Source organism: Colobus angolensis, unplaced genomic scaffold, assembly GCF_000951035.1.
Source record: "Colobus angolensis palliatus isolate OR3802 unplaced genomic scaffold, Cang.pa_1.0 Scaffold230, whole genome shotgun sequence".
Lineage (NCBI taxonomy): Eukaryota > Metazoa > Chordata > Mammalia > Primates > Cercopithecidae > Colobus > Colobus angolensis.
In genome coordinates this window covers 2,832,000-2,852,907 of record NW_012115489.1, presented here as the reverse complement: position 1 = coordinate 2,852,907, position 20,908 = coordinate 2,832,000, and the positions used below count along the sequence as shown (strand labels likewise).

General features: G+C 41.4%; 1 protein-coding gene across 1 annotated transcript in view; it reads left to right on the top strand.

The window, feature by feature from the left end:
* Positions 1-20,908, top strand: part of NUP155 (nucleoporin 155kDa) — an 88,775-nt gene that overhangs the window by 53,532 nt on the left and 14,335 nt on the right. The window contains exons 19-25 of the mRNA XM_011944423.1: positions 4,091-4,188; positions 9,849-9,979; positions 13,212-13,403; positions 15,074-15,212; positions 16,894-17,029; positions 20,315-20,468; positions 20,682-20,786. Coding sequence (XP_011799813.1) covers positions 4,091-4,188; positions 9,849-9,979; positions 13,212-13,403; positions 15,074-15,212; positions 16,894-17,029; positions 20,315-20,468; positions 20,682-20,786 — 955 coding nt within the window. The remainder of the gene's footprint in view (positions 1-4,090; positions 4,189-9,848; positions 9,980-13,211; positions 13,404-15,073; positions 15,213-16,893; positions 17,030-20,314; positions 20,469-20,681; positions 20,787-20,908) is intronic.

Below are 20,908 nucleotides of genomic sequence, written 5' to 3'. Positions count from 1 at the left end.
TAATCCCAGCACTTTGGGAGGCTGAGGCGGGCGGATCATCTGAGTTCGAGACCAGCCTGACCAACATGGAGAAACCCCGTCTCTGCTAAAATACAAAACTAGCCGGGCGTGGTGGCACATGCCTGTAATCCCTGCTACTAGGGAGGCTGAGGCAGGAGAATTTCCTTAAACCTGGGAGGCAGAGGTTGCGGTGAGCCAAGATAGTGCCATTGCACTCCAACCTGTGCAACGAGAGCAAAACTCCTGTCTCAAAAAAAAAAACAAGAACAAATAATAAAGCATACATAAATATACACTTCTTTAAAAGCAAAAATAGAGTCTAAGTAAGTACACTTTTATGTAACATTGTTCACACTTTGTGTGTGTGTGTATATATATATGGTTTTTTTTGGGGGGGGTTCCCCCCCGAGACAGAGTCTTGCTCTATCGCCCAGGCTGGAGTGCAATGGTGCGATCTCAGCTCACTGCAACCTCCGCCTCCTAGGTTTAAGCAATTCTCCTGCCTCAGCCTTCCGAGTAGCTGGGATTACATGCATGTACCACCATGCCTGGCTAATTTTTGTATTTTTAGTAGAGATGGGGTTTCACCATGGCCAGGATGGTCTCCATCTCTTGACCTCATGATCCGCCTGCCTCAGGCTCCCAAAGTGCTGGGATTACAGGAGTGAGCCACCACACCCAGCCTGTCTTTATCTTTTAAGTAGGAGAACTTACCTCCTTCCCATTTTATTGGGATTAGTTAAATGTGGTTTATTGTTTTGGTTTGGTTTTTTTGGAGACAGAGTCTTGCTCTGTCACCCAGGCTGCAGTATAGTGGTGCAATCTCAGCTCACTGCAACATCTACCTCCCTGACTCAAGTGATTCTCCTGCCTCAGCCTCCCAAGTAGCTGAGATTACAGCCCCACACCACTATGCCTGGCTAATTTTTGTATTTGTAGTAGAGACAGAGTTTTGCCATGTTGGCCAGGCTGATCTTGAACTCTTGACCTCAGATAATCCACCTGCTTCAGCTTCCCAGAGTATTGGGATTACGTGTGAGCCACTGCATCTGACCTAGTTAAATGTTTCATTTTTTTCTCTCCATCCTGAATTTGTGCTTTTTGTTTATTTTCTTCCCTTTGCCATTTCCTTATTGTATTGGATTGATTGGGCCTCTCTCTACTTAAACACTAATTAAGAAGTTCTACATATGATTTTTCTTCCTCTACTAGTTTTAAATTCTAACAGACATACATCTCAGTCACCATTAATAATTTAACAAAATCTATTATTTCCTTTCCTTGCCTTCCGCCATAGCTCTCCCTCCAAATTATCTGGAATTTTCGTTGTCAGATGTTTTTAGTTTGTTTGGTTTTTTTTCCAACATTGTGGTCTTTTGTTAATTGAATTTTACCATTACATCTGCAATTATATGTAAATTTTCTAATCTACTTCTGATTTCTCTTACTCATTTCTCTTTACAGTTTTTAGCAGGATGTTTTTGAATTTTGATGTTTCTTGAATTTTCACATATGCAGTTCTGTCATCTGCAGATAGATAGTTTCATCTTTTCCATCTTTTCTTTTCTAGCTCTACTTGCTTTCTTCTGTCTGCACAAAGTAATCTCTCTCTGTCTCTCTTTTTTTTGAGACGAGACAGAGTTTCACTCTTATTGCCCAGGCTGGACTGCGATGGTGTGATCCTCGGCTCGCTGCAACCTCCGCCTCCTGGGTCCAAGCAATTCTCCTGCCTCCGCCTCCCGAGTAGCTGGGATTACAGGCATGAGCCACCACGCCCAGCTAATTTTGTATTTTTAGTAGAGACGGGGTTTCTCCATGTTGGTCAGGCTGGTCTCAAATCTCCCAACCTCAGGTTATCCACCTGCCTCGGCCTCCCAAAGTGCTGGGATTACAAGCGTGTGCCACTGCGCCCAGCCACTAATTTCTCTCTGTCTTTTCTCTCTCTCTGTTTTTTTTTTTCTTTTTCAGGCAATCTTGCTCTGTCACTGAGGCTGGAGTGCAGTGGTGTGATCATTGTTCCCTGCAACTTCAAATTCAGCCGCCTGAGTAGATGGAGCTACAGGCGTGTGCTGCCACAACTGGCTGATTTTTTCTTATTTTTCTCAGAGATAGGGTCTCACTGTGTTGCTCGGGCTGATCTCAAACTCTTGGCCTCAAGTGGTGCTCCCTCCTTAGCCTCCCAAAGTGCTGGGATTACAGGCATGACCCACTGCATCCTCCCTTACTGAGGTGTTTTTTGGTTTTGTTTTTTGAGATGGGTCTCACTCTGTTGTCCAGGCTGGAGTGCAGTGGCATGATCACGGCTCACCACAACTTTGACCTCCCAGCTTCAAGTGATCCTCCCACCTCAGCCTCCTGAGTAGCTGGGACTACAGGCACATGCCACCATGCTCAGCTAATTTTTTTATTTCATATTTTGTAGAGACAAGGTCTGACTGTGTTGCCCATGTTGATCTTGCACTCCTGGGCTTAGGCGATCCTCCTGTCTTGGCCTCAGAAAATGCTGGGATTATAGGCATGAGCCATCTGCACTCAGCCCTTATTGAATATGTTTGGCATATTCATATATTGAATATGCTTAACATATTCAGCAAGTGAGCTTGTCAAATGTATTTACTGCATTTTACAGAGATGATCATATCATTTTCCCTCTTTAACAATAGAATTATATCAATAATTAATCAATTATATGTCCTAATTTTGACCAGCCCCTGGAATTCTGTAACATTAGTTTCATTGAGTGTGGAAATTTTTTAAACAGATTTTTGAGATCTACTTTACATACTGAATTTACTCATTTTGAATATTCAGTTTGGTGACTTTTAGTAAATTCATAGAATTGTGCATCCATTACCACAGTCCACTTTTAGCACACTTCCATTATCTAGGAGACATATCTCATGTCAATTAGTAGTCACTTTCCATTCCCACTTCTTAGTCCCACACACTTACTGATCTGCTGTATTTCTGTAGATGTGCCTATTCTTGACATGTCATGTAAACAGAATCATACTGTGTGGTCTTGGAGTCTGGCTTCTTTCACTTACTGTGTTGTTGGGGCTCATGTTTGAGATTTATGTTGTAGTACGTATTCATGTTTTGTTCGTTTTTATTGCCCAATGAATGTGGAATTTTAAGATCATAGACCATTTCTCAGATCTTCGTATACATTTTGCACCATTTTCTTGCCAAAGTTTAGTGTTGTAGATGAAAAAGTACATTACCTGTATGATTCTCTTTCCTTTGTAAGTGACTTAGTGTTGACTTTGTAATTTTTTTGTGCTTTTTTCTCTTTGTTACCGAAATTCAAAAATCACAACATGATGTCTTTAAGTATATCTTCTTTACAGCTCTCAGTGAGCCTTTAGAATGAACGTCTTGGCTTTAATCAGTTTTTTTCTCCTTTTTTTTATGTATCGTGGTACACATTGAGTATCCCTTATCCGAACTGTTTGGAACCAGAAGTGTTTTGGCTTTCCCGGTGTTTTGGATTTTTAAGTATTTGCATTATACTTAGGTTGAGCATCCTTATTCTGAAAATGTGAAATCCAGAATGCTCCAATGAGCATTTCCTTTGAGCATCATGCTGACGTGCAAAACGTTTTAGATTTGGGGGCATTTCAGATGTTAGATTTTTTTTATTAGGGATACTCAATCTATATTTCTTTTGTCCCATTCTCTTTGGAGAATCATATTACTCTCTTGTATCTAGCTTGTTTCTTCTCTTCCATAATTTCCTTCCTTCCTTTCTCTCCTTTACCCCCTCTTTTTGCTTGATCTTTTTTTTCTACAGGAAAATTTATAGCTGATGTTCTCAGTCATTTAATTGATTTAATCTCAGTCATTTTAAGTAGCATCTGTTTAGTCTGTCTCATAAATTTTTTTGCCCATCAAATTTTTAATTCCAAGAATTCTTTCTTATTTGTCAATTTTTGTTTTTTTTCATGGCAACCAGCCCTTCTGGTGATGGTTACCCTACCTTATGAATTATTTTTAAAAATTATACATATTAAACGAATTGTACTGTGTAAGTATGTGTTATATCTCAATAAAGCTGTTATAAACACACATTCTGCAATTTCTGTTTCAGTACTACTGCTAAAGTGCAGCAGAGGCTGATAGGATTCATGCGTCCTGAAAACGGAAATCCCCAGCAAATGCAACAGGAGCTTCAGAGGAAGTTTCATGGTAAATTACTGCTTCTCATCAGTTAAGCGTACATGACCTCAGTAAAATTTTATTACTTGAATAGAAAACAATGGACTTTTCTTGGTAAAATGTACTTTGTACACAAATATTTGTAATTAAAATATCAGTGTAATTGGGTCTGGGGTGGTGGCTCACACCTGTAATACCACCACTTTGGAAGGCTGAGTTGGGAGAATCACCTGTTCCTGGGGGTAGAGGTTTCAGTGAGCTGAGATTATGCCACTGCACTCCAGCCTGGGTGACAGAATGAGACCCCACCTCAAAAAAAAAAATAAAAAAAGTGTGATTGAGAAAGTAGGATAATATGGATGTTGTATATTTCCCTCTTTTAGCATATACATTTTTGTTCCTTCCTGCACCAGAAAACATGATACACACCTGTTTCATTACGATTTTTTTTTATTGTGGTGAAATATGTATATACTATAAAATTTACCATTTTTACTTTTTATTTATTTATGTTTTTGAGACAGAATTTCACTCTTGCTTCCCAGGCTGGAGTGCAATGGCGCAATCTTGGCTCACTGCAACCTCCACTCCCGGGTTCAAGCAATTCTCCTGCCTCAGCCTCCCGAGTAGCTGAGATTAGAGGCATGTGCCACCACACTGGGCTAATTTTGTATTTTCAGTAGGGACGGGGTTTCTCCACGTTGGTCAGGCTGGTCTCAAACTTCCAACTTCTGGTGATCCACCCACCTTGGCCTCCCAAAGTGCTAGGATTACAGATGTGAGCCACCACACCCGGCCCCACTTTTACTTTTCTCTTTTTTTTTTTGAGACAGAGTCTCACTCTGTCACCCAGGCTGGAGTGCAGTGGCACAATCTTGGCTTACTGTAAGCTCCGCCTCCCAGGTTCACTCCATTCTCCTGCCTCAGCCTTCTGAGTAGCTGGGACTACAGGTGGCTACCACCACGCCCAGCGGATTTTTTTTTGTTGTTGTATTTTTTAGTAGAGACAGGGTTTCACCGTGTTAAGCAGGATGATCTCAATCTCTTGACCTCGTGATCCGCCTGCCTCAGCCTCCCAAAGTGCTGGGATTACAGGCATAAACCACTACACCTGGCCTGTTTTTACTATTTTTAAGTGTACAGTTCAGTAGCATTCAGTATATTCATGTTATGTCCCCATTACCAATATCCATCTCCAGAACTTTTGTCATCTTCCCCAAGATGTCACTCTGGGCTGGGCACGGTGGCTCTCGCCTGTAATCCCAGCACTTTGGGAGGCCATGCATGGCAGGTGGATCACCAGAGGTCCGGAGTTCCCAGACCAGCCTGGCCAACATGGTGAAACCCCATCACTATCAAAAATACAAAAATCAGCCAGGCGTGGTGGCGGGCTCCTGTAATCCCAGCTACTCTGAAGGCTGAGGCAGGAGAATCGCTTGAACCCAGCAGGTGGAGGTTGCAGTGAGCTGAATTTGTACCATTGCACTCTGGCCTGGGCAACAAGAACAAGACTCTGTCTTAAAAAACAAAATAAAAAACACCAAAAGTCACTCTGTCCCCATGAAATAATAACCCCCCATTTTTTTCCCCTATCCCAGGTCCCTGGCAACCACCATTCTACTTTCTGTCTCTGAATTTTACCACTCTGGGTACCCTGTTAGAATGAAACCAAGCTTTTCATTTTGTGACAGGCTTATGTCACTTAGCTTTAAACTGTCCTCAAGGTTTATCCATGTTGTAACATGTGTCAGAACTTCCTTCCTTTTTAAGATTGAGTAATTTCTATTGTGTGTATGTGCATATGTGCACACATACTACACTTCCTTTATCCATTCATTTGTTGATGGACGCTGAGTTACTTCTGTTTTTTGGCTATTGTGAACAATGCTGCCATTAACATGGGTGAACAAATAGGAATTAAAGTCTCTGCTTTCAGTTCTTTTGGGTATATACCCAGAAGTGGAATTGCTGTATCATATAGTAATTCTATTACTGATTTTTTGATGAACTGCCATACTGTTTCATAGCAGCTACTGCATTTTATGTTTATGTTTATCTTTATTGATTTTTGATACGGAGTTTCACTCTTGTCGCCCAGGCTGGAGTGCAATGGTGCAATCTCGGCTCACTGAAACCTCCACCTCTCAGGTTCAAGCAATTCTGCCTCAGCCTCCCGAGTAGCTGCGGTTACAGGCCACCACACCCAGCTAATTTTTGTATTTTTAGTATAGAGAGGGTTTCACCATGTTGGTCAGGCTGGTCTTGAACTCTTGACCTCAGGTGATCCACCCACCTCGGCCTTCCAAAGTGCTAGGATTACAGGTGTAGCCTGGACAGCTACAGCATTTTATACTTCTAGTAGCAATGCACAGCGGTTCCAGTTTCTTCACATCTTTGCCAACATTTGTCATTTTTCTGTCCTTTTATATATAGCCATCCTAATGAATATGGAATGGCATCTCATTGGGATTTCGATTTGCATTTCCCTAATGATTAGTAATATACCTTTTTATAGAGCTAAAAATATGAGTCAAATATTTCGTTGTGCTTTTTATCAATTATAACTAGTAACAAGGATAGAATAAGGCAACTGAAAAGTTCTCGTAATCTTCAGTTATTCCAGATACAAATTAGAAGAATAATAAGTTATTGCATGAACTTTTTGTGCCATTTAATTTTTTCTAAGTTCTTTTGCCTTCCATTGTTAGGGTTAGCGTTACTTTTTCTGGCCGTGATAGAACTTTCTGGTTTGTTTGTTTTGAGATGGAGTCTCGCTTTTTCGCCGAGGCTGGAGCGTAGTGGCGCAATCTTGGCTCACCGCAACCTCTGCTTCCCAGGTTCAAGCGATTCTCCTGCCTCAGCCTCTCAAGTAGCTGGGATCATGGGCATGTGCCACCATGCCTATCTAGTTTTTGTGTTTTTAGCAGAGATGGGGTTTTGCCACTTTGGCCAGGCCGGTCTTGAACTCATGACCTCAGGTCATCTGCCCAACTCGGCCTCCCAAAATGCTGCGATTACTTGCGTGAGCCACCACACCTGGCCAATAGAACTTTCTCAACACTCAACCATTTACTTTTGTCCCAAGCTACTTTCTTCCCTACTCAGGACCCTAGGTTTCTATTCATCATTTTGGAAATTCTTTTTTACTGTCTTTTAAATTTTTTCTCTCTCTTTTCTTTTTTTTGAGATGGAGTCTCACTCTGTCGCCCAGGCTCCGCCTCCCAGGTTCGCGCCATTCTCCTGCCTCAGCCTCCCAAGTAGCTGGGACTACAGGCGCCTGCCACCACACCCAGCTAATTTTTTTGTATTTTTAGTAGCGACGGGGTTTTACTGTGTTAGCCAGGATGGTCTTGATCCACTGACCTTGTGATCTGCCCGCCTCGGCCGCCCAAAGTGCTGGGATTACAGGTGTGAGCCACTGTGCCCAGCCTTAAATTTTTTCTCTTTTTTAAAAAATGTTGAAGTTGTTTGCCTATCCTCCAATTTTGTTTCTGTTCTGTTCTGTTTTGTTTTGTTTTGAGACAGAGTCTTGCTCTATTGCCCAGGCTGGAGTACAATGGTGCCATCTTGGCTCACTGCTACCTCCACCTCCTGCGTTCAAGCAATAATCGTGGCTCAGCCACCTGAGTAACTGGGATTACAGGCGTGTGCCACCACGCCTGGCTAATTTTTGGATTTTTAGTAGAGGTGGGGTTCTGCCATGTTGGCCAAGCTGGTCTCAAACTCATGGCCTCAAGTGATCCGCCCACCTCGGCTTTCCAAAGTGCTAGGATTACAGCCAAGAGCCACTGTGCCCAGCCACCATTTTGCAAATTTTTTTTCTGAGCAGCTAATGATATTTCAGTATGGCTTTGAGATTACATCACTAAACATTGGTGAGGATTTGTACAAATAGGAGCATTTGAATTGCTGGCAGTTTATACTGAAACAACTGCTTTGGAGAGCAATTTGATCATACCCGGTAAAAGCTAAACATATATTCTGAAAGCTCGTAGTTTCACTTCTAGATATATATCCTTAAAGGAGTTTTTTTCAAACTTTTTCCCACAGTAAGAAATATATCTTACATGGCCAGGTGTAGCGGCTCACGCCTTTAATCCTAGCACTTTGGGAGGCCAAGGCAGGCAAATCATTTGAGGTCAGAAGTTTGAGACCAGCCTGGCCAACATGGTGAAACCCTGCCTCTACAAAAAAATACCAAAATTAGGTGGGCGTGGTGGTGGGTGCCTGTAATCCCAGCTACTTGGGAAGCTGAGGCAGGTAAATCGCTTGAACCCAGGAGGCAGAGGTTGCAGTGAGCTGAGATCATACCACTGCACTCCAGCCTGGGCAACAGAGCAAGACTCCATCTCAGGGGAAAAAAAAAAAGAAATATATCTTACATTATGATTCAGATGTTTAAAAGCATACATACAAACTAAAATAGATTTTCCTGAAGTAGTTCTACCTGTTTTATACTCTGATATTTCTTTCTTTTTTGAATTCTTTTCTACTTTCTATATTTGAGGGGTGAGCGAAAAGCTGTCATCACTGACTAAACTGATTTCATGACTCGCCAATGCATGTTGATCTAGGGTTTGAGAAACTCAGTCTTAGACTAACTTGACTGTGCTTTCTAGGAGATATTCTTTAAGAATATTTATTGCATCGCCAGGCGCAGTGGCTCATGCCTGTAATCCCAGCACTTTGGGAGGCCGAGGGGAGTGGATCACCTGAGGTCGGGAGTTCGAGACCAGCCTGACCAACATGGAGAAACCCCGTCTCTACTAAAAATACAAAATTAGCTGGGCCTGGTGGCACATGCCTGTAATCCCAGCTACTAGGGAGGCTGAGGCAGGAGAATTGCTTGAACCTGGGAGGCGGAGGTTGCGGTGAGCCGAGATCGTGCCATTGCACTCCAGCCTGGGCAACAAGAGTGAAACTCCGCCTCAAAAAAAAAAAAAAAGAATATTTATTGCATCATTGTTTTATTTTCAAAATACTAGAAACAGTGTAATGTCCTCCAAGTGAAAAATGGGCCAAATTGTGGTATACTTACATGATGGAACACTCAGTAGTGAAAATAAATGTACTAGATTTATATTTATCGGTGTAGATAGCCTGCGAACATACAACTGAGTAGAAAAAGTGATGGTGTATTTGTTAAAAATACAGCAATTTTTTTTTTCTTTTTTTTTGAGATGGAGTCTTGCTCTGTTGCCCAGGCTGGAGTGCAGTGGCACAATCTCGGCTCACTGCAGGCTCCGCCTCCCGGGTTCACGCCATTCTCCTGCCTCAGCCTCCCAAGTAGCTGGGACTGCAGGCGCCTGCTATCCTCCCCGGCTAATTTTTTATATTTTTAGTAGAGATGGGGTTTCACCATGTTAGCCAGGATGGTCTCGATCTCCTGACCTCATGATCCACCTGCCTCAGCCTCCCAAAGTGCTGAGAGTACAGGCATGAACCTCTGCCCGGCCATGCAGCAATATTTTCATGGTTTATGTGTACCTACACAAACAAAGAAGCATGTATATATACAGACACAGAGAGAAGATAAAAACATAAATACTACTGATTATCATAGTTGCCTCTAATGGGGGCTGGGAGGAAAACAATGGGGATTTCAACCTTAACTATGGTTTTTATTTGAAATAAAGCATCTTAACCTATGTTATTTTATAATAATTTATTAGTTTTTGTTTTCCCATTAGAGGCTCAACTAAGTGAAAAGATTTCACTTCAGGCAATTCAGCAGTTGGTTCGAAAATCATATCAGGCTCTGGCTTTATGGAAACTTCTTTGTGAACATCAATTCACTGTCATTGTGGCAGAACTTCAGAAGGTAAGTTTTTTTTTTTTTTTATGATTTTACCATTAATACTATGTTTAGATTTTTTTGGATGAGTATTTTGGCTTTGGAGGAGATTATTTTGGGAAGCATTTACGTTAATAATGAAGTTAGTATGTTATAGGAAGATTGCACAAAACCTTACTAACTTGGGGGACCTATTTTTTTCAAAGCCACAAGTTTTTACTTGTGGGTATGTGAATGAAATCATACTTTACAAACATATTTTTTAAAACAGTGGACTGTAACCTTTATTTGAGCTACAGGTTCTTCTGAGAATCTGATAAAAGCTATCTCTCACTACCCTTAAAGAAATGCATATCAACATGGACACACAGACTTTTGCATATAATTTCAAAGGACCCAACAACCTAAAATAAATACTCTTGACTGGGCACCATGCCTCACGCCTGCGATTCCAGCACTTTGGGAGGCTGAGGCAGGAGGATCACTTAAGCCTAGGAGTTCAGCACTATCCTGGACTACAGGCATGCACCATCACATCATGTGATGGTGCATGCCTGTAGTCCCAGCTACTTGGGAAGCTGAAGTGAGAGGAGCACTTGAGCCTGGGAGGTTGAGGCACCAGTTAGCCATGATTGTGCCACTGCACCCCAGCCTGGATGACAGAGTGAGACCCTGTCTCTCTCTCTCTCACACACACACACAAACCACTCCTACTTCATTTTATGTATGTATTTTTATTGTTGTTGTTATTTTAGAGATGGAGTCTCGCTCTGTTGCCCAGGCCGAAGTGCAATTGTGCGATCTCGGCTCACTGCAACCTCCGCCTCCCGGGTTCTAGTAATTCTCCTGCCTCAGCCTCCCAAGTAGCTGGGATTACAGGTGCACGCCACCCATGCCCAGCTGATTTTTTGTATTTTAGTAGAGACGGGGTTTCACCGTGTTGCCCAGGCTGATCTCGAACTCCTGAGCTCAGGTAATCCACCTGCCTCGGTGTACCAAAATGCTAGGATTATACGTGTGACCTACCGTGCCCGGCAACTGCTGTTAGAATATATAGAGGACATTTATTCCTACCTTTTATTTAATTGTGAGCATTTCTAAACGTATACAGAAGTAGAGCAAAAACTGTAACTCCCACATACATTTGACTCATTCAGCATTTTCAAGATATTGTGTTTCTTAAAAAAAAATAGTTCCTTGAATAACAACAATGTCATTATCACAGTTACCAGTTTTTCTTGAGACAGTGTCTTGCTCTGTCTGGAGTGCAGTGGCACGATCACAGCTCACTGCACCCTTGACCTCCCTGGGCTCCAGTGATTCTCCTACTTTAGCCTCCCGAGTAGCTGGTACTATAGGCACACACCACTATGCCTAGCTAATTTTTGTTTTTTTTTTTTTTTTTGTAGAGATGGGGTTTCACCGTATCTCCTAGGATGGATAGTTACCAGTATTAACTATCAATATGTGATAACAAAATCTGTCTGAAAAATGTCTTTTTACAGATTGGTTCATTCAAATCAGGATCTAAAGAGTTTAGTTGGTTTGCTCATGGAATTTATTGTTTATCTTTCATCTGTTTCAATCTGAAGCAGTCTTTCCTTCTTTTTCTTTTCCTGGCTTTTGCCTTGTAGAAATCCAATCATCAATCCAGTAGAATGTCCAGCATTGTAAGGACATTCTAAGGCTTTTTTTTTTTTTAACCCTCTTTGTAGTGAACTTCTTCCTCTATCTACTGCATTTTCTTTGAAATGAAAGTTTATTATATAAGGTTGATTCGGTTCAGCTCCTTTTTTGAGGAAGAATAGAATACTTCATAGGTAGTGGTTTGTTCATCAGACTGTTAGAAGACACAAAAGGTTTCATTGTCCTTTTAGTGATACTGAGATGGATTGCTGGATTCAAGTAGTTAAGCCTAGTACTGCCATTGTGGAATTCTCCATCAGACTTTAATCATCCATTGATAATCATTGCTGGAATTTATTATTTCATTTAGGATTACAAAAGGGGAATATTTATTTGTTTGTTTTTTATTTTTTTGAGACAGTGTCTCATTCTGTCACCCAGGCTGGAGTGCTGTGGAGCGATCTCAGATCACTGCAACCTCTACCTCCTGGGTATAAGCAATTCTCCTGCCTCAGTTTCCCGAGTAGCTGGGACTACAGGCATGTGCCACCATGCCTGACTGATTTTTGTATTTTTAGTAGAGACAAGGTTTCGCCATGTTGGCCAGGCTGGTGTTGAACTCCCGACCTCAGGTCATCCACCCACCTCGGCCTCCCAAAGTGCTGGGATTACAGGCATGAGCCACTGTGCCCGGCCGAAAGGATATTTTAAATCTGTGATTCCTTCCCCAGTTACTAGCTGCAATTCTGTAAAAAAAAAAATTTCCTGTCCTATATGGATATTTCATTACTCTGAAATGCTTAATTTTTGACTCTTGTATACCATTTTTCAACGTTAGAAGGCAGTCTCCTAATTCTTTCCACTAGTGTCCAATGAATAGATACTGTTTTTTCTTTTTAAAAATTCAAGCTAATATATTTAATTATGAAACTGTTAGCGTTTTCATACCAAGTAGAATAATTTTGAGTTTTATTGAGTGATAAATATATTGTAGGTAGGTTTTTATCCTGGGTATGTTTTTGTGATCCATCTTCAAAGCTCTCTTCCTTACATCACCAATTGTGTGCTCAATGAATGCAAATTGAAGATTTGTTCAAGAATTTTAACATAGTTTCGATATTTCCTTGAATTTAGAAAAAAGAGATAGCAGTCACATCACTAACAGAATCTTTTACTATAGTATAAATTAATACTTTAGAGCTTCATTTGGACAAGCAGATTTGTTCACAATACAGATTAAACTCCAATATTATAAGGTCTAGAATAATGGAATTCTAACAGATTTAGGAAGAAGTAAAATGTAAGCCCAAGATTTTCAAATGTAGCCAAGTGATTGTTTTTTCCATTTTATAACCAAAGCGAGGAGATCTGGCTCTAGTTTTGGCTCTACTTAAGCTTTACTTTTCTTATTTGGAAAGTGAGAGTTTTGGACTAGACCTACTGTACGTTCTTTTCCAACTCTGCATGATTTTATGTAAGTTTGCAAAAATTTGTTTCTACTAATTAGTATATTTTCGCTTTTCAATTACAGAGTGTATCAATGTTTAGGTTATTTTAAGTTATTACAATAATTTCATTATGTTTAGTAATATGGTATTTTTATAATTGTGATAGAAAAGTTTTATGCTCCTAGGAACTTCAAGAGCAGCTGAAGATCACCACCTTTAAAGATCTTGTAATCAGGGACAAAGAACTCACAGGGGCATTAATTGCTTCTCTTATCAACTGCTACATCAGAGATAATGCCGCTGTTGATGGCATTAGTTTACATTTGCAGGATATCTGCCCACTTCTGTATAGCACTGATGATGCCATTTGTTCTAAGGTATGATACTTTATTATCTATTTCATTGTTAGTTATAAGAGGTATCATGTATGATGAACCATCTTGTTTCACTTAATATAGGACCTCAGTCAGTTAGATCTCTTAACCTCTCCTAGCCTCAGGATCCTCATCTAAGAAAGGGGTTGGAATATGTGGCTTCTTAAAACCTGTGTATACTCTTTTAAACTTAGCTTTTCTTTTTAAAAATATTTTTGTTTATTTATTTGACACAGAGTTTCACTCTGTTGCTTAGGCTATAGTGCAGTGCTGTGATCATAGCTCACAGCAGTGTCTAAGTCCTAGACTCAAGCAGTCCTCTCATGTAGCTGGGGACTACAGGTGTGCACCACTGCACCCAGCCAAATTTTTTCTTTTTTATAGAGATGCGTTCCAATTTGTTGCACAGGCTAGTCTTGAACTCTTGGCTTCAAGCGGATCCTCCTGCCTCAGCCTCCCATAGTGCTGGGATTATAAGTGTGAGCCACTATGCCCGGCCTTCCTTTAAGTTTTTCATGAAGAATCTTCTATTTTTTTATATATTTTTATTTATTTATTTATTTTTTTTTTTTTTTTTTTTGAGACGGAGTCTTGCTCTGTCACCCAGGCTGGAGTGCAGTGGCTGGATCTCAGCTCACTGCAAGCTCTGCCTCCCGGGTTTACGCCATTCTCCTGCCTCAGCCTCCCGAGTAGCTGGGACTACAGGCGCCAGCCACCTCGCCCGGCTAGCTTTTTGTATTTTTTAGTAGAGACGGGGTTTCACCGTGTTAGCCACCATGGTCTCGAACTCCTGACCTCGTGATCCGACCGTCTCGGCCTCCCAAAGTGCTGGGATTACAGGCTTGAGCCACCGCGCCCGGCCATTTTTATTTTTTTATTTATTTTTTTATAAGACAGAGTCTTGCCCTGTCGCCCAGGCTAGATTGCAGTGGCACGATCTCAGCTCACTGCAATCTCCACCTCCCAGGTTCAAGTGATTCTCCTGCCTCGGCCTCCCAAATAGCTGGGATTACAGGTGTGCACCACCACACCCAGCTAATTTTTTATATTTTTGGTAGAGACACGGTTTCACCATGTTGTCTAGGGTGGTCTTGAACTCCTGACCTCCGCCTGCCTCGGCCTTGCAAAGTGTTGGGATTATAGACATAAGCCTCTGCTCCTGGCCCATAAAGAATCTTTGATAGTGTTTCTAGGCCATATTAAAAAGTCAAAGGTGAGAAATTAAGAAAAATCACTAAATTTACAAATTAAGAAAATTTAGGGAATAATTTATCTCCTTAGAAGTTAAGGAAAAGTACTAAAACTTCAAGTAAATCTTTTGGTGAATTAGAGTGAATGGGAGCATTTTTATTGATCCTTTCCTACAGGTGGAAAAAATAAATAAATGAGTATCGCATGGACTGCCTGCTGCCCAATAATGTATTGACTAGGCAAGATAATTACCAGACAAAAGCTCTGTTGCTTAACATATTTGTGAGAGGAATTAAGAATAGCTAGGAATTTTTGGTCAAAAACTTTTCTGCCTAAAATTAAGAAGTAAGTTTGTAGAGTTGTTTTCATTTTTAATAGTAATAATCATATATAAATTTAGACATAGACTAAAACTTAGTTGACAGCATCATCTGTCTGCTTGGTTTTATATATTTTTAAGTTCTTGTTATCTCCTCTTCTAGGCAAATGAGCTTCTCCAGCGTTCCCGACAAGTTCAAAATAAGACTGAAAAAGAAAGAATGTTAAGGGAATCATTAAAGGAATATCAAAAAATTAGCAATCAAGTGGACCTTTCCAATGTTTGTGCTCAGTATAGACAAGGTGAGAAAAAATGTTTCTGGTATCTTTTACTCAACTCAGAAGATAAATGATAGTGTATGAATGAAGCGAGCTAATGATGAAAAGCCACTTTCCAGACGCAAATCTTCTTTCAACATCAGAGGCCGAGTGAAAAGACATAGGAATGTCGTATCATTGTGTTGCAATATTTGATGACTACACTGACCTGCAGAAGCTGGTCATTTTATCTTTTGAAATGTGTAAGTTTTGTTTGTTTGTTTGTTTTTTTGAGACGGAGTCTCTCTCCGTCAGCCAGGCTGGAGTACAGTGGCACAATCTCAGCTCCCTGCAGCCTCCGCCTCCCAGTTTGCTACAATTCTCCTGCCTCAGCCTCCCTGGTAGCTGGGATTACAGGCACGCACCACCATGCCCAGCTAATTTTTATTTATTTATTTATTTTTTACTTTTTTTTTTTGAGATGGAGTCTCTCTCTGTCGCCGAGGCTGAAGTGCAGTGGCATGATCTCAGCTCACTGTAAGCTCTGCCTCCCAGGTTCACGCCATTCTCCTGCCTTAGCCTCCCAAGTAGCTGGGACTACAGGTGCCTGCCACCAAGCCTGGCTAGTTTTTTGTATTTTTAGTAGAGACAGGGTTTCACCGTGTTAGCCAGGATGGTCTCGATCGCCTGACCTCATGATCCGCCCACCTCAGCCACCCAAAGTGCTGGGATTACAGGCATAAGCCACTGTGCCCGGCCAATACCCAGCTAATTTTTGTATTCTTAGTAGAGATAGGGTTTCACCATGTTGGCCTGGCTGGTCTAGAACTCCTGACCTCAGGTGATACACCCATCTCAGCCTCTCTAAAGTGCTAGGATTACAGACGTGAGCCACTGCGCCTGGCTGAAATATGTAACTTTTTAGCATTAGAATTTCAGTTCTTGTCCAGTTCAATTACTGTATGTTTTAGATTGCTCTGGATTACATTTATTTTTCAGGTATTTAAAATTTTTTATTGAGTTTTAAGGTATAATCTGCTTACTTTTTTAAAAATTACTTTAAATCAAATCTAACATAATGTAAAGGCTCTGTTTGCACAGATATTATATTTAATCCCAAGGTATTTTCCCCCCTCCCGTAGGGATCTAAAACTTTCCTTTTTGTTGTCTGAAATATGATCTTTTTTTTCCAATGAAGAAATATATATATATATATATGTTTTTGGTTTTGGTTTTTTTTTTTTTTTTTTTTGAGACAGAGTCTCACTGTGTTGCTCAGGCTGGAGTGCAGTGGTGCAATCTCGGCTTACTGCAACCTCTGCCTCCCCGGTTCAAGTGATTCTCCTGCCTCAGCCTTTTGAGTAGCTGGGATTACCGGCATGTGCCACCACGCCCGGCTAATTTTTGTATTTTTAGTAGAGGCGGGGTTTCACCGTGTTGGTCAGCCTGGTCTCGAACTCCTGACCTCGTGATCTGCCTGCCTCAGCCTCACAAAGTGCTGGGATTACACACCCGGCCCCCAATGAAGAAATGTATTTAACAGATGCCTTTTAGACATGTTAAGACTTTTTTCTTCTGAAGACCTATCAGAAATATTTTATGTTAGCAGAGTCACTATTGTACAGTAGAGACATAACCTTGACCATTATTTTTATGTGCCAGCTAAGGAAAAATGTATCCAACTTAGTAGTAAGTCATAGGCCTTCATTCTTTTCTTTCCCATCAGTGAGATTCTATGAGGGTGTGGTGGAACTTTCTCTTACGGCTGCAGAGAAGAAAGATCCTCAAGGTCTTGGACTTCATTTCTATAAACATGGAGAACCAGAAGAAGATATAGTTGGACTTCAGGCCTTCCAAGAAAGGTACATTCCATTACCTTAGCAGATTGTCATATTTATGGATATAGACTTTTCTTTGCGTAAAGTTTTTTGTTTTTTGATTTATATATATTTTTTGAGACAGAGTCTTGCCCTGTCATCTGGGCTGGAGTGCAGTGGTGTAATCTTGGCTCATTGCAACCTCTGCCTCCCAAGTTCAAGGTATTCTCGTGCCTCAGCCTCCCATGTAGCTGGGATTACAGGTGCGCACCACCACACCTGGCTAATTCTGTATTTTTAGTAGAGACAGGGTTTCACCATTTTGACCAGGCTGGTCTTCAACTCCTAACCTCAATTGATCTACCCACCTCAGTCTTGCAGTGTCCTAGGATTACAGCCATCAGCCACCGTGTCTGGCCTCCTTGTGTAAAGGTTTAATTGACAGTGTTAGGGAAATAATATTTCAAGTGTAACCCTTATAATATTGAATTACCTTTTGCTTTTACTTAAAAGTGACTTCTTGTTTTATCAAAGGCTTGAATATTAATAGGTAAGGTTATAGGTTATAACTTTTATTTTTTTTTTTTTGAGTCATCCAGGCTGGGGTATAGTGGCACTATCTTAGCTCACTACAACCTCTTCCTCCTGGGTTCAAACAATTTTCCAGCCTCAGTCTTCTGAGTAGCTGGGATTACAGGCACATACCACCATGCCCGGCTAGTTTTTGTATTTTTAGTGGAGACAGGGTTTCACCATGTTGGCCATGCTTGTTTCAAACTCCTGACCTCAAGTGATCCACCTGCCTCAGCCTGCCAAAGTGTTGAGATTACGGGCGTGAGCCACCGCGCCCTGCTCATAGGTTATTATTCTTAACCTAGAGGTAAAATGTATTCTGATGAGAATTCTTAAATGCTTATGAGTGTTTTTTAACTTACCTCTGTGATTCTTCTGAGACTTACTAATGTGTTTTTAAATAGGATTACTTGTTTGAAAACAAAACTAGCTATTTTTTTTCTCTCAAATTTTTGGTTCTGGATGATGATTAGTATTTCATTTTATTTTATTCATGTATTTATTTTTTTGAGACAGAATTTTCACTCTTGTTGCCTAGGCTAGAGTGGAGTGGCACAATCTCAGCTCACTGCAACCTCCACCTTGTGGATTCAGGCGATTCTCCTCCCTCAGTCTCCCTGGTAGCTGGGATTACAGGCACACGCCACCACGCCCAGCTAACTTTTTTGTGTTTTTAGTATAGACAGGGTTTCTCCATGTTGAGCAGGCTGGTCTCTGACTCCTGACCTCAGATATTCTGCCCACCTTGGCCTCCCAAAGTTCTGGGATTACAGGTGTGAGCCACCGTGTCTGGCCTAGTATTTCATTTTAAAGGATAATTTTTATGTATTCCCAAATTTGTTGAGACTGTTAAAAGAGAAATGTAGGCCGGGCGCGGTGGCTCAAGCCTGTAATCCCAGCACTTTGGGAGGCCGAGACGGGCGGATCACGAGGTCGGGAGATCGAGACCATCCTGGCTAACACGGTGAAACCCCGTCTCTACTAAAAATACAAAAAATTAGCCGGGCGAGGTGGCCGGCGCCTGTAGTCCCAGCTACTCGGGAGGCTGAGGCAGGAGAATGGCGTGAACCCGGGAGGTGGAGGTTGCAGTGAGCTGAGATCCGGCCACTGCACTCCAGCCTGGGCGACAGAGCAAGACTCCGTCTCAAAAAAAAAAAAAAAAAAAAAGAGAGAAATGTATGTCCTTAAAAGAAATATAGGCCAGGCACAGTGGCTCACGCCTGTAATCCCAGCACTTTGGGAGGCTGAGGTGGGCAGATCATGAGGTTATGAGTTTGAGACCAGCCTGACTATCATAGTGAAACCCTGTCTCTACTAAAAATACAAAAATTAGCCAGGCGTGGTGGTGCACACCTGTAATCCTGGCAACTCAGGAGGCTGAGGCAGGAGAATTGCTTGAACCCAGGAGGCAGAGGTTGCAGTGAGCTGAGATTGCACCACAGAACTCCAGCCTGGGTGTCAGAGCAAGGCTCCGTCTTGGAAAAAAAGAGAAATATATATAACCTTTCTATAACATATATATATGGAGGGTGTTTTGTTTTGTTTTGTTTCTGTTTTTGAGACAAAGCGTCCCTCTGTCACCTGGGCTAGAGTTCAGTGACAGCATCATAGCTCACTGTAGCCTTGACCTTTTGGGCTCAAGTGATCCAGTGATCTTCCCACCTCAGCCTCATGAGTAGCTGGGACTACAGGCACATGTCAGCACACTCGGCTAATTTTTTTTATCTCTTTAATTTCTTTAGAGACAGGGCCTCACTATAAGCCCAAGCTGGTCTTGAACTCCTGGGCTCAAGCAATCCTTTCTTCTCAGCCTCCCAAAGTGCTGAGATTACAGATGTCAGCTACCACATCTGGCGAAAACATATTTTTTTATTACTATATTTAATGACTTTACCCTTTTATGTTTAACCAAACACTTCTCAAACTTACTGAAAAAGTATATGGTTTCTGTTACTTGAAATGCCAAGTATGTACATATATTCTGCCAAATAGTCTTGAAATCCTTGTGTATACTTAAATTAGGTAAGGTAAATCAATGGCTTTCTTTTTTTGTTGTTTGTTTTGTTTTTGGGGGGTTTTGTGTTTTGTTTTTGAGACAGGGCCTCATTCTGTTGCCTGGGTTGGAGTACAGTGGCATGATAATAGCTCAGTTGCAGCCTTACATTTCTGGGCTCAAGTGATCCTCCTGCCTCTGCCTCTCAAGTAGCTGGGATTACAGGTGCATACCACCACGCTTGGTTAATTTTTTGTTTTGGTGTGGTTTTTTTGGTTTTTGTTTGTTTGTTTTTTGAGACAGGGTCTTGCTCTCACCCAGGATGGAGTGTAGTGGCATGTTCTCAGCTCACCTCAACCTCTGCCTCCCAGGTTCAAGCAATTCTTGTGCCTCAGTCTCCTGAATAACTGGCACTACAGGCATGCACTCCTACGCCTGGCTGATTTTTGTATTTTTAGCAGATACGGGGTTTCACCATGTTGACCAGACTGGTCTTGAACTCCTGACCTCTGGCAGTCCCCCTGCCTTCGTCTCCCAGAGTGCTAGGATTACAGTTGTGAGCCACTGTGCCCGGCCAATTTTTTGTATTTTTTGTAGAGACATGGTCTCACTCTGTTGCCCCGGCTAGTCTTGAACTCCCAGCCTCAAGCCCTCCTCCTATTTTGACCGCCCTGTGGCTGGCATTACAGGCGTGAGTCACCACACTTGCCATTATTTGCTTTCTAGTTAAATAATGTAATTGTTCCTTTTCCATTCTCTTTCAGATTAAACAGTTACAAGTGCATTACAGACACACTTCAAGAACTGGTAAATCAAAGTAAGGCCGCTCCTCAGTCTCCCAGTGTACCCAAAAAACCTGGTCCTCCAGTGTTGTCATCTGATCCAAATATGCTGAGTAATGAAGAAGCAGGACATCATGTAAGGGACAGAGTATATTTTCATTCTGAGAATACACTGTTTAGAAGTTCTGCATGGTAATGGTGGCACAGTCACCTTGGGGAAAGGTAGTAGTTCTTAGAAGTTATCATGTAAGGATTCTTGATTTCTTACTGGAGTTTATAGGTCTAAAGGGTTGTGATGCCCAGAAACAGAGCCTTTAACTGCTAATTTTTACTATTTTCTTTATTTTAGTTTGAACAAATGCTTAAATTGTCACAGCGATCCAAGGATGAGCTCTTTAGTATTGCCCTTTATAATTGGCTAATACAAGCTGATCTTGCAGATAAGCTGCTACAGGTAAATCTTTTTTTTATTACAGTTGTGTTAATTATTCTTTTTTTTTTTTTTATTATACTTTAAGTTCTAGGGTACATGTGCATAGCTTGCAGGTTTGTTACATATGTATACTTGTGCCATGT